Source organism: Pteropus vampyrus, unplaced genomic scaffold (genome assembly GCF_000151845.1).
Source record: "Pteropus vampyrus isolate Shadow unplaced genomic scaffold, Pvam_2.0 Scaffold212, whole genome shotgun sequence".
Classification (NCBI taxonomy): Eukaryota; Metazoa; Chordata; class Mammalia; order Chiroptera; family Pteropodidae; genus Pteropus; species Pteropus vampyrus.
In genome coordinates, this window is record NW_011888993.1 from 1,070,343 (window position 1) to 1,082,861 (window position 12,519).

At 61.9% G+C, this 12,519-nt stretch overlaps 2 protein-coding genes across 2 annotated transcripts in view; both read left to right on the forward strand.

Moving 5' to 3' along the window:
* S1PR4 (sphingosine-1-phosphate receptor 4) overlaps nucleotides 1-3,750 on the forward strand; it is a 3,926-nt gene extending 176 nt beyond the window's left edge. Inside the window, exon 2 of the mRNA XM_011372661.2 lies at nucleotides 667-3,750. Coding sequence (XP_011370963.1) covers nucleotides 1,168-2,325 — 1,158 coding nt within the window. The 5' untranslated portion in view covers nucleotides 667-1,167 and the 3' untranslated portion in view covers nucleotides 2,326-3,750. The remainder of the gene's footprint in view (nucleotides 1-666) is intronic.
* Nucleotides 3,751-7,102: 3,352 nt separating this feature from the next.
* The window catches only part of NCLN (nicalin), a 17,802-nt gene continuing 12,385 nt past the window's right edge, over nucleotides 7,103-12,519 (forward strand). Inside the window, exons 1-2 of the mRNA XM_011372703.2 lie at nucleotides 7,103-7,431; nucleotides 12,385-12,512. Of these exons, the coding sequence (XP_011371005.1) occupies nucleotides 7,248-7,431; nucleotides 12,385-12,512 (312 nt within the window). The 5' untranslated portion in view covers nucleotides 7,103-7,247. The remainder of the gene's footprint in view (nucleotides 7,432-12,384; nucleotides 12,513-12,519) is intronic.

Genomic DNA, 12,519 nt, shown 5'->3' on the forward strand with positions numbered 1-12,519 from the left:
CCAGCTGCCTGGGCAGCTGCCTGCACGGCCCCTCCCCCCACAACCTCCTCTTCAGATCCGTTTCTGCTTGGTCACCTCCAGTGAGGAGATGCTACCGCCTCCCTCGGCAGTGCCTCGATCTGAGCTCCCCTGGAACCCGCCTGCCCCCCGAGCTGAGCAGTGAGCAGAGGGAGGAGCTGGTCAGCAAGCACAGGCACCTGGGCTGCCCGCCCTCCTCCTGCCCACCCTACCACCCGTGGGGACACTTGTGCCCCATGCAGGCCTGGCGAGGGTGCCTGCCCAACCCTGAGACCCCAGGGGGGACTCTACTGTGTGCACGCCCCACACTTCCCACCCCATCTGGCGCCCACACCTCTGTCCTCAGCCATCTCACTGAGTCAGCCTGAGCCAGGTCAGGATGGACGTTGGGTGGGGTGAACCCCACTTTTCCTGTGAGCTCCTCCCCCCAGAGGTGAGGGGCTGCCCTGTGGGGGGGGGTCCCCAGCTCTGCTCCGAGTAGTGCCGGCTCAGGGGGCAGGAGAGACACCCGGAAACTGGTCGGGAGGGTCCTGGCCCTGGAGAGCCAAGCGTGCCCGAGGTGGGTGTTCACTGCCCACTGTGCGACCCGGGTCAGCGGTGCTGCCTCTCTGGGCCTCGGGGTCCCCTTCTGTGACAGGCATGATGCAGGTGCGTCCCGGCCCTGTTGTGGAGATAAAATGGGCTGCATCTGCGCCTTCAACAAGGTAGCCGGCCGTGCTCATGCACCTGTGTGTGCAGTCACTTGACACGATTATTAAGCACCTACTGGGTGCCAAGCACAGTCAGAGCAGTTGAGGATACAGTGATGGAGCAGCCGGGTCCTGGAGGGGACTGCCCAGCCAGGAGGCGTGGTGGGTGCTGTTGGGGGGAGCGTTCCTCTCCCTATGGGGTCCCCGCCCCGCTGGGCTTTCGAGGAACAGAAGCAGGCAGAGGCGGGGGTCTAGTGCCCACGTGGCCGCAGCGCCCTCCCGGGCGGGGCGGGAGCCGACCGTTGGGCCGCCCCTCCCAGGCTGGGCCTCACCCCCACCCTAGGGTACCTTGAACATAACAGGAAATTTCATGTAACAGGAAACCAAGACCGGGTAAGGCTGCAGCTCCACCCTGCCTGGGGCCAGCCACCCCGGCTTCAGTTTGCCCCCGGGGACTGCCATGAACACCACGGGGTCCCCGGCGGAGGCCCCCGAGGCCTGCCAGCAGCTGGCCGCCAGCGGGCACAGCCAGCTCATCGTCCTGCACTACAATCACTCAGGCCGGCTGCTGGGCCGGGCCGAGCCTGAGGACGGGGGCCTGGGGGTGCTGCGGGGGCTCTTTGTGGCCGTGAGCTCCCTGGTGGTGCTGGAGAACCTTCTGGTGCTGGCGGCCATCGTGACCCGCATGCGGTCCAGGCGTTGGGTCTACTACTGCCTGGTCAACATCACGCTGAGCGATCTGCTCACCGGCTTGGCCTACCTGGTCAATGTCCTGATGTCGGGGCCCCAGACCTTCCACCTGGCGCCGGCCTCTTGGTTTCTGCGGGAAGGTGTGCTCTTCATGTCCCTGGCCGCCTCCACCTTTAGCCTGCTCTTTACCGCCGGCGAGCGCTTCGCCACCATGGTGCGGCCGGTGGCTGAGAGCGGGAACACGAAGAGGGGCCGCGTGCTGGGCTTCATCGGGCTCTGCTGGCTGCTGGCCGCCCTGCTGGGCCTGTTGCCCCTGCTCGGCTGGAACTGCGTGTGCGCCTTCCAGAGGTGCTCCAGCCTGCTGCCGCTCTACTCCAAGGCCTACATCCTCTTCTGCGTGGTCATCTTCGCCTGCATCCTGGCCACCATCACGGTTCTCTACGGGGCCATCTTCCGGGTGGTGCGGGCCAACGGGCAGAAGGCCTCGCGGCACCCGGTCCGCCGAAAGGCCCGCCGGCTGCTCAACACGGTGCTCATGATCCTGGTGGCCTTCGTGGTGTGCTGGGGTCCGCTCTTTGGCCTGCTGCTGGCTGACATCTTCGGCTCCAACGTCTGGGCACAGGAGTACCTGCGGGGCATGGACTGGATCCTGGCGCTGGCCGTGCTGAACTCGGCCATCAACCCGCTCATCTACTCCTTCCGCAGCCGGGAGGTGTGCCGGGCCGTGCTGGGCTTCCTCTGCTGCGGCTGCCTCAGGCTGGGCCTGCGAGGGCCCGGGGACTGTCTGGCCCGGGCTGCTGAAGCCCACTCCGGAGCCTCCACCACGGACAGCTCGCTGAGGCCCAGGGACAGCTTTCGGGGCTCTCGGTCACTCAGCTTTCGGATGCGGGAGCCCCTGACCAGCATCTCCAGTGTGAGGAGCGTCTGAGCCACGGCCAGAGAGGGTGGTCCAGCCGCCGGTGCGTGTCCACGCAGGCCCTTCCCCCGGCCTGGAGGAGGCCCAGGAGGGGCGGGCCATGTGCCTAGCAGCGTGCAGGGGGCGGCAGGCGGGCCGGATGGACAGGTGGGAGCAGGGCAGCCGGCCAGGTAGCCTGAGGCCCTGTGGTCCTCCCCGCAGCCCCCAGGTCTGCTGACGCCAAGCGGGTGTGTCAGGGTCTCCTCAGAGGAACAGAGAGCGTCCTGGCATGGGGACAGGTGGGCTTGCCCTGTACGCCTTGGCTCCTGTGATTCTGGGAAGTCCCGGCCCCTCCCTGGGCCTCACCGGGGCTCCCAGGTGGCGGGGGGGCAGGCTGTGGGGGCGATGCCCTGGCAACATGGAAGTTCAGCGGTGGTACGAGATGTCTCAGCCTCCCCCTCATTCATGCGTGTGCAAAGGGGCGATGGCACCGGGGCTGTGGGTTTGCTGGGAGCATGTGAGGAGGTGTGTCCGTGAGGACAGGTGGCGTGTGCGTGTGCGTGTGTGTGTGTGTGTGTGTGTGAGAGAGAGAGAGAGAGAGAGAGAGACATAGAGAAATGGAGGTGGGGGCAGAATAGGTTGTGCCCGTGAGCGTGTCTGCGTGTGCACAGGCGTCTCTGTGTGTGGCAGGCCTGTCTGAGGCTCTGCGTGTATACACAGCCGTGAGTTACTGGACCACTCTGCCCCAGTGCGTGAGCATTCCAGGGCTGCCAGGCAGGGGGCGGGCAGCGACAGTTGACACCCGCCCCTTCTCGCTCACTTCCCCTTTCGCCGCCAGCCGCTCATCTCGAAACCCTGGCGGCCTCTTTCCTCCACGTCCGGGCTCTGCAACTCTGGGAACCCAGTCTGGGGCCACCGGAAGGGCAGCAGTGTGGCCGTCCTGGCCTTGGGACCCTCACCCACGACTGCCTCGCCCTTCTCCACCTGTAAAATGTGCCGGTAACAGTCAGAACCCACAGCGTTTGCCTTGGTGCGTGGCATCCAGTACGTCCCACTGAACGTCTGGCGTTGGTGGAAGGTCTGACATCTGCGCCGGCCACTATGACAGCCCCACGTGGCTACCGAGCACTCGATAAGTGGCCAGTGGGACCGAAAAACTGAACTTGGAATTGCATTGTAATAGCCCACGGGACTCACGGAAGCCGCGACGGACACCTTCGGTACGCGGCCACCTTGGCTTGTAAAACGTTCTCTCCCGCCATCCTCCCGGGACCGAGCCAGCGCCCGCGGGTCTTTTGGCCTCTGTCTTGCAGAGCTCGCTGGGCTGCGCCCTACCTCTGTTTTTTCTTCCGTGTGATGGGGGATGCGGTGACTGGAAACCGTTTACTGCACTGTCCGGTAGAGCAGGCACTAGCCCCGTGCGGCTATTTAGCATTAAAGTGAAATGAAATCGTAAAATTCAGTTTCCCGTGTATTGCTTGGCTGGAGCTGCCGTATCGAAGAATCACAGACATTTATCCTCTCCCCGTTCTGGAGGCTGGAAGTCTGAGATCGAGGTCACCAGGGCCGCTTCCTTCTGGGGCCACGAGAGAGAATCTGTTCCTAGATGCTGGTGTGGCCAGCGATCCTTGGAGTCCCCTGGCTTCTAGATGCATCACCCCATTTCTGCCTTCGTGTTCGAGTGGTGTCCTTCCTGTGTGCCTGTCTGTGTCACGACTGTCACTTTTTATAAGGATGCCAGTCATATGAGGCCCACCCCACTCCTGTGTGACCTCACCTTAACTCATTACAGGTACAACGGGCCTATTTTCAAAACAAGGTGACCTCTGAGGTCCTCGGGGTTAGGACTTCGACATATAAATTCAACCCATAACAGTCACGCTACGACATTTCAAGTACTCAATAGTGACGTGCGGCTCGTGGCTGCTGTTTTGGACTGTGTAGGCGCAGAACGCTTTCGCCGTCACGAGAAGTTGTTGGACACGGCTGGATAGAGTTCCTGGCACGTGTCTGGGTGTGCCATAAGCTGGAATACTGCTTACCTTTTCCCGATGCCCGTTCCGGCTATGTTTATCTGGGATGGCAGTGGGCAGGGTGGGGGCTTGGTAGAATTTAGGGTGAGTGGGCAGCCTGCGTTCTGGGCCTGTGTTGAGCTGGCTTGGTCGCCCCATCTGCCCTGCCCATCCTTTGGGTCTCAGCTTTAGCTTCGCCTATTCCAAGAAGTTTCCCCTAATTTCTCCTCCTCTTAGACCTCCTCTAGACTCCCACAGCTGCCTGTGTGTCACATTGCAGCTCCAGTCACCCCCGGTCACCCATCCATCTCCTCCCCTGTACTGCAGGCTCTGACAGTGGAGATTGTTGCAGCGTCTGGGTCACTGCTGGGTCACCCCTGTGTCCCCGGCACCCAGCACAGGGCCCAGCACACAGTAGGTACTCAGTGACCTGGAGCTCTGGAAGCACTGGACCCAGCAGCATGCCCTCCTCTGAGCCTCGGGGACCTCTTCCCTTCCCGCGCCCCCACCCCAGCCCTCGTCCCTGACAATGGTGGAATTGTCCTCAGGAACCCTGACTTCTGCTTGTTAGATGGCTCAGAAGTCTGTAACCCATCGCTGTTCCCCAGCTCTGCTGCACACCATGGGCCTCAGCTTCCTCATCCGTCAAACGAGGACACTGATAGGCCCTGCCCTCCTGGGAGGTTGATAAGGTGAGGTATAGAAAGGCCCTCAAAGTATTATGGGTACGCTTTTAAATGAGTGATAATAATAACCACAAAGACATATATATATCACTCTGTGCCCGGTGGTGTTGCAACCACCTTTGTATGATCTCATTCAATCCTTACAAAAACCTCTCCATTGACTCCATTGCACAGATGGAGAAACTGAGGCCCAGAGAGGTTAGGTAACTTACTCCAAGTTAGGTAAGTTACACGCAACTGAGAAGCAGCAGAGCCGGGATTCAAACCCAGGCAGGTGGCTTTTTGATCCCTGCTTGTTACTGCCTCTTGAATGAATGAATGAATGAATGAATGAGTGAATACCGGTTCCTTTCCTCCTCGGAAAACTCAGAACACATGTTGCATTTCATTCTTTGGGCTGCCCGTGGTTTCATTTCCACAGAGCAGGATTAGTTGAACCTCTCCATTTTACAGACAGAAAAAGGCTCAGGAGAGGAGGTGGTATGGGCAGCTCTGGGAGAGTCGCGGGTGGGGGGACGCGACGGACGGAAGTAGATAATAAATGTTTGGTGATGATGAGCACAAGGCCCAAAATCAGTTCTCGTCTCTTTCCCTGCCCTGCCAGGGCACACCTGACTCCTTGGGCATAGGACCTCCCTGGAGAGGCCTGGGGAATGGCCAGAAGGAGGGCACGTAGCTAGGATGGGTGGGCTGGTGCATTGATGCTTTCATTAATTGGTTCATTCACTCATTTATTCATTCATTCACTTAACCACTGTATGTCAGGCTCTATTCCGGGCACTGAGGTTCCAGCTATAAACAACCTGGTTTCTGCCCTCATAAAGGTCCCGCTCTGGTGGGGGTGACAAACACCATGGTAAGAAATGCCCAACATCATCTCGGTAAGGAGCTAGCCATGCAGAAAGGTGGAGCGGAGCGATGCTACACCCTGAGACTGCACAAGTGGGTGTGTTCTCATAATATCAACGCTTACTGAGTGCTTCGTGTGTGTCTTCCTCTTTCTGAGTCAGTTTATGCGGATCAACTGGTTGAGTTCTTACACAACCCTGGGTGGAGAGGAGAGCGTTTGATTATTTACAGTATTTGACAGCCCAGGAAACTGAGGCTCAGAGAGGTGAAGTGCCTAGGCCAAGGTCACAGAACTGGGGAGTGGAGGGGCCGGGACTTGAACTCAATGCTGTTAACCAGCAGGAATGCCACCACACTGGAGCATGGCATGTCAACTCGCTGGAGGCCCCAGCTGCTGTGTTCTGTGCCCGGTAGCCTCAGTCTCGCCATCGGTAAGAGTGGGTGTGAGTTACTCCTTAAGATCCCTGGTCCTGAGACAGGGGCTTATTAGGGTGGCCAGATTAGAAAATACAACTTTGGGATACCCAGTTGAATGTGAATTTCGGATGAACAACAAATAATCTTTTACTGAGTATGCCCTCAAAAAGAATAAGCAGAACCATGTCACCAACCCCCTCCACGAACTCCAGGCTCCAGACTCCAAATCCCATACTCCACTGCGTCACCCCTTTAGAAACCGCCTATCATGATTTCTTCTTTCATTCATTCATCCAAAAATTGTACAGCCCACCCACTCGGCGCCGGGCCTTGTGTTAGGTGCTGGGGATACATCAATGCACAAAGCAGACCAAAGTCTTCGCCCTCGCGGAGCTTAACATTTACGTTCCTTTGGCGTATCAAGTGATTTTTCTCAGCCTTCTGCCAGGAAGACTACGACTCCCACAATCCCATGTGCTTGTTCAGTGGGACTACAACTCCCAGGAGGCTTAGCGCACCAAGCGCGTCTCCTCGCTTCCTCCATTCACGACTTTTTCTTTGGTCGCAGAGGTCACGTCCTGTCCTCGCAGGCGCCTCCTCCCTCCTTCCACGACAAAGATAGGGTTTAAATAAGTTCCACTGCAAATAGTTCTGTTTTGAGTCGCCATGTTTTCTGACTTGGAGTTTATGTGAAACTTCAGCAGTTCTAACCAAACAGCCCGCCACGGCTTCCGCGGGGGAGTGAAAGAGCGGGCCTACAACTCCCAGGTGGCTCTGCGCGCCCTGAGAACTACATGTCCCAGGAGGCAGCGCGGCGGACGGGGGTTGTCTGCGGCAGTGCCCGCAGGACCCCGCAGCGGACACGGGCTGCCCGGCGCGGCGCCCGGAGGACCCCACCGGCTACCCATGCTGAGGTGAGTCCGCGGGAACCGCCACCGCCACCGCCGTCCCGTCCCCGCCGCCGCCCCGTGCGGCTCTGCCGTCGGCCAAGATGCTGGAGGAAGCAGGCGAGGTGCTGGAGAACATGCTGAAGGCGTCGTGCCTGCCGCTCGGCTTCATCGTCTTCCTGCCCGCCGTGCTGCTGCTGGTGGCGCCGCCGCTGCCCGCCGCCGACGCGGCGCACGAGTTCACCGTCTACCGCATGCAGCAGTACGACCTGCAGGGGCAGCCCTACGGTGCGTGCGCCCCGGCCTCCCCCCGGGCCTCCCGCGGGTCCCCGCCCCCACCCCCCGGCCTCCCCACCCCGAGCCCCCGTCCCAGCCGGCCTCCTCCCGGCCTCCCCCGGGCTCAGCCACCCCGCACCGAGATGCCCCCTTCCCCAGCCGGGTCTCTGGGCCCTGGGCCCTAAGACCCGCCCCTCCGGCCTGTCCTGTTGGAGTCCAGGCGTCAGGCCTCTCGGGCTTCAGGCAAGTCAGAACCGGCACCCCCGCTAGGCCCCCAGCTCTCCGCCCAGTGTCCCAGGATCCCGGCGCCTTCCCTTCCCTGACAAGGCCTTCTTGCCCCGGAACCCGTAGCTCCGACCCTCAGGCCAAGCTCGCCCCGCTCCTGGATCCCTGGTTCCCCTCTCCGAGTCCCCGCTGGGCCAGAGTCGTGCTGCTCAGGCTCCGTGCCCCGGACACCGCCCTGGTGCTGGTCCCCACTGGGTCATACCCTGTGCTCAGAGTTCCAGCTCTGGCTGCTTGGTTTGGAGGGGAGCTCCGTGCTAGGGGTTTGCCAGGCGGAGCTGCCCAGCGTGGTCCAACCAACCCCCTTACCCCTGCTAGGCCCGGCACGGTGGTCTTTGGGCACCCTCCAGATTCTGCCCTTCTCAGGGCTGGCAAACCCGGGCCTGGCCGGGCGTCCTGCCGTCTGTCCCCAGGCGTTCCGCTCTCCCTGGTCCCAGTTCATGAGCCAGAGCCCTCAGGATTCCTTGCCAGCCTTCCGCTCTCACTCCCCCAGTTTAGTTCCTGTGCCTTTAGGATTCCGAGGGTCCCTTGGACCTCAAGTCTTAGCCCCACCTTTGGTGCATACCCCGCTCAGTGCGCCTTTTTCACTCCCAGCTTCTTGGAACCCCACTTGTTCCCTCTCCCCAGGATTTCTGGGTTGTCTCTGACCCCCAGGTTTGGACCGTCTGCAGCTTCTTGTCCCCCACCCCCACTTCCTCACCTGCCTGGGGGGTGTTCTGATTCCAGTGCTCAAGACACCCTAAATTCCCTCCTCTTCTCCAAACTATGTAGCTGTATCTGGTGTTCCAGAACCTTCTGGCTTCTCTTCCAGCCTGATGTCTTAGGTCCCCTCGAGTCAAGGCCTGACTTCCTCATAAAGGAGCCCCATGCAGTTCTTCTGGCCCCCTTGTCTCTGAAAGGTCCCCTCAGTTCTCGCAGACTGGCCTCTCTTGTTGGAGCAGCTTAGTCCCAGCCTGAGCCCCCTTGACCCCCAGCCCCTGCCAGGCCCTAGGATTGCCTCAGCCTCCGGAGACGTGGCCAGGTGTCTCCTCAGATCCCGTCTCATGACAGGGTTACGTCGTTTCTGTTCAGAGCAGTGGTTGTCAGCCCAGGGGTCACCGGGCGATGTGTGGGCACGTTTTTGTGTGCCGTTTGGCATTCTCCTGGGAGAACGGTCTTTCTCGTCACTGACTAGTTGGATTTTCTCTGACCATGAACAAGTTCTGTATTTCTGCCGTCTGATACAAGAGCCACCGGCCACAGGTGGACACGGGGCACCGGAGGTGCGGCTCATGCAATGGAGAAAGAGAATTTTTGGTGTTATTTAATTTTAATAAACTCGGGTCGCCATGTGTGATTGAGGCTGCGTCCTGGCCTAGAGTTTTTGTTGGTTTTCCAGAGGAATCCACAAGCCAGAAGGCCTAGATGCTAGGCTTCGATAGAACCAGTTTCTCCAGATCCTGGGTCTCGGTTCCTTCCACTCGGCCCCATCATTCTGTCCCTACCCTCACTCGGAGCCTCACTAAGGGCCGCCTGCCCTGCCCCTCCAGCACACCCAGCTTCTCTGTCTGGCCCCTTGGGCGCCCGGACAACCCCGCATGTCCCCTGGCCTGCTCAGCACTGCCCTGCCTGCACCTGTTGCGGCCTCCTGTCTCCGCCCGGACCCGCCCAGGAAATGCCACTGAATCTGAGGTGCCGGGTGGCGTGGCCTTCCTGGTTCCCAAGCCGCCCTCTCCTCCCTTGCGGGTCCTTGGGGCACCTGCGTTCCCTCCGGCCTCCTCCCTCCTCCCTCCTCTCCCTCGGCTTCTCTTCCTCCTCTCCGAGCCCTTTGCCCCTGTCCTGGGACTCCTCATTCTTTTTTCTGACTTGGAGCTCCACCCACGTGCCCTCCTCCCCAGCCTCCCATCATCCTTGGGCCTAGTGAGCAGCCCAGACACCATCTGCCCCACATGGGGCTTCTCTCGAGGCCGAGACAGCCTGCTGGGGCGCCCACCCATCTTAGCCAAGTGTACCCCATGCACAGGGCTGGGAGGCAGAGGCCTGGCTCGCACGTCCGCACCCCCGCACCCCCGCATCCCCGTGCTGGTCACACCAGAAGGCGTCCCTGTGCGGATGTGGAGCGAGTCCTCACTGCCCCAGGAGAAGCCGGAGGGTGGCAGGTGCTGTGGGGGCGGGGCTGCTCCTGCCCGTGGCCTGCCCGGTGTCTTCCACACCCTGTCCCAGAGCCCGGCCACGGGCTCCCCATCTCTGGTACAGCCCGGCCCTGGCTCTCGTTTCCTAACTTCCTGTTCGCTCCTGTTGAGAAATAGGACTGGGCAGCTGCCCCAGGAGGAAAGGCGTGTGCTCTCTGTGCCGCAGTAGCAATCGGCCGAGGGAGACGCGCCCCCTGCCAGGTGGACTCTGGCCCTCCTGAGGTGACTGCTGCCTCAGCAGTGCTTGCTGTGTGCCCGTGGGTCGCAGCCCCCTCATGCCCATGGCAGTCGATCCCCTGGGCTCAGCAGGGCCCTGGGACCTGGGGGCGTTAGACTTGCTAAGGCTCCTTCATCTGGGACTGGCCCTTCATCCGTTGTTGTAAATAAAGTTTTATTGGCAGCCAGCCATGCCCCGCGGTTGACGTTGTCTGACAGCGGAACTGTGGAGTCAGGACGGAGCCGGCGTGGCCGGCCAGGCAAGGGGATCGATCCTCGGCCCTTGATAGAAAGGCTCGCAGCCCCTGCTCAGGTCTGGTTCCATCGTGGCAACGAGCGACTCGTGTCCAGTGCCGGCCCCCGGGCCTGACAGGGGGCTGTGCCCGCTTATCTTCACGCCTTGGGCACTCAGATTCGGGGCGGGGGGGGCGGAGTCAGGATGCTGGTGTCCGCCTGACTCTGCTCTGACCCCATCCTTCCTCCTCTGGCCCCGCTTCCTTCCTCTGGAACGCGGGGTCCTGATTCCTGCCCCACAGGAGCGCCAGGCCCCCTGAAAAGATGCACACAGTAGGTAGGCTGCTTTCCCTGTCTCTACTCCAAGGTGACATTCCGCCACCCCTGGGAGGCTGAGGGCCCGGGACAGGTGGAGCGTGGGGGAGGGGCCTTCCCGGCATTCCAAGGCCTGCAAGGGCACCCGAAGGTCTTTGCCGCCGGCCCCTGTGGGGCTCTCACGGAGGCCTGCTGAAGCAGAGAAACGTCCTCGAGGACTGGGGCGGAGGCAGGGCACCCTGGCCCAGGGCACGTGGCCTGTCTCGACTCCTCGGTCGCAGCCCCCCTGCTCCAGGGACAGCCTCCTCGTCCCGCCTGAGACGCTGTCCCTTCTGTGTCCCGCCGGCCCCCGCTCCGTTGGCAGCAGGCCTTTTCCCCCTGCCCACTTTCCCAGAGAGGGATCCTGGAGAGCAGCGGCTCTGGGCCCCGCCCGAGGCTCAGCGGCTGAGCGTAGCCTGCACGGGTGGGCGTGTGAGGACTCGGATGCGCCCCTCCTGAGCTTCCAGCCCCAGGAGGCGCAAGGGCTGGCTCCCTGGGGAAGCCAGATCGCTTCTCTCTCCTAATTTTGAGCACTCGTTGCCTGGGTCTCAAACTGGAGGCCCCCGGGGCCCCATCTGGCCCCATCGGCCCCATGCAGTTGGGGTTTGTCTGTTGTTGTGGCCTGGGTCGGCCTGCAGCATGTGAACATTTTGGACTTCTTGCTGCCTCTGCCATTGGGGTGATTTGATGTAAGAACTGGGATTTCCAGCAGCTTTCCAGTAGAGTGCTGGTGGGGGGTGGGGGGGGCCTGAGCCTCATCACCCACCAGCCCATGGGGACAGACAGCTGCCAAGGGCCCACCACCCTGTCCCGTGGGGAGCCGCAGAGCCTGTAGTGCCCTCCCCTCCTCGTGGCCCTGCCTTTGGCACCAGCAGCCCCTCCTTCAGCTTTCTCCAGCAGTGTGCAGGAGCCGGTGCCCGAGGGAGCCTTGCTGGCCTTAGCAAAGATCTCCGCACCGTCCCGGTTTCCACCGGCCACTGCCTGTCAGCTGGGGCTAAGCTGGAGAGTGGCCGGGATCCAGGCTGGGACTCAGCCTCTGGTTCCCTCCGAGTCTCCAGATCTTTCCTGAGCCCTTAGAAGAGCTGGGAATGGCACTCGAGTGTCAGCGGCGGTTCCCACCTGGGGTGACTGTTCCTCCAGAAGACGCTAGGTGGTGTCTAGGGACATCTGTGGTTGTCACGACAGGGGCTGCTCCTGGCATCGAGGGCCTGGGGACCAGGGATGCTGCTCAGCTGCCCACAATGCCCAGGACCACCTGCCAGAGAGTGACCTGACCCCAGCGTCCACTGTGCTGAGGGGGAGACCCTGGCGTGTCGGGAGCTCTCTGCGGGTCACGGGCTTGGCGTTGGTTCTTTCGCCCTCCTCGCTGGGTTCATCAGGAGCCCAGCAGGCAGGGCCTGGCGGCCATGGTGGGTTTACACCCCGGAACCGCAATGGGGGCAGTCGATATCTGTAAGCATTCTGGTGGCGCTGAGCCCCAGGGAGGTGACATCAGAGCCGTGGCGGTGGGGGACCCCGCGGGAAGGACCGGGGAGGGCACGGGGCCGAGGACGGGCAGGTCTGCGGCTGCTCCGGCGGGGAGACCCCCGGCTTTCCTTCCGGCCACCGCCCCGGGTCCCGGAGGGCGCTGCGTCCCTGGGCCGCGGGATGGTGGCAGCAGCAGACACGCGGCTCCCGTGCCGCGCTCAGGGAGCCCCCGCCCTTGCAGGCACGCGGAACGCCGTGCTCAACACGGAGGCGCGCACGGCGGACGCGGACGTGCTGAGCCGGCGCTGCGTGCTCATGCGGCTGCTGGACTTCTCGTACGAGCGCTACCAGCGCGCCCTGCGCCAGTCCGCCGGCG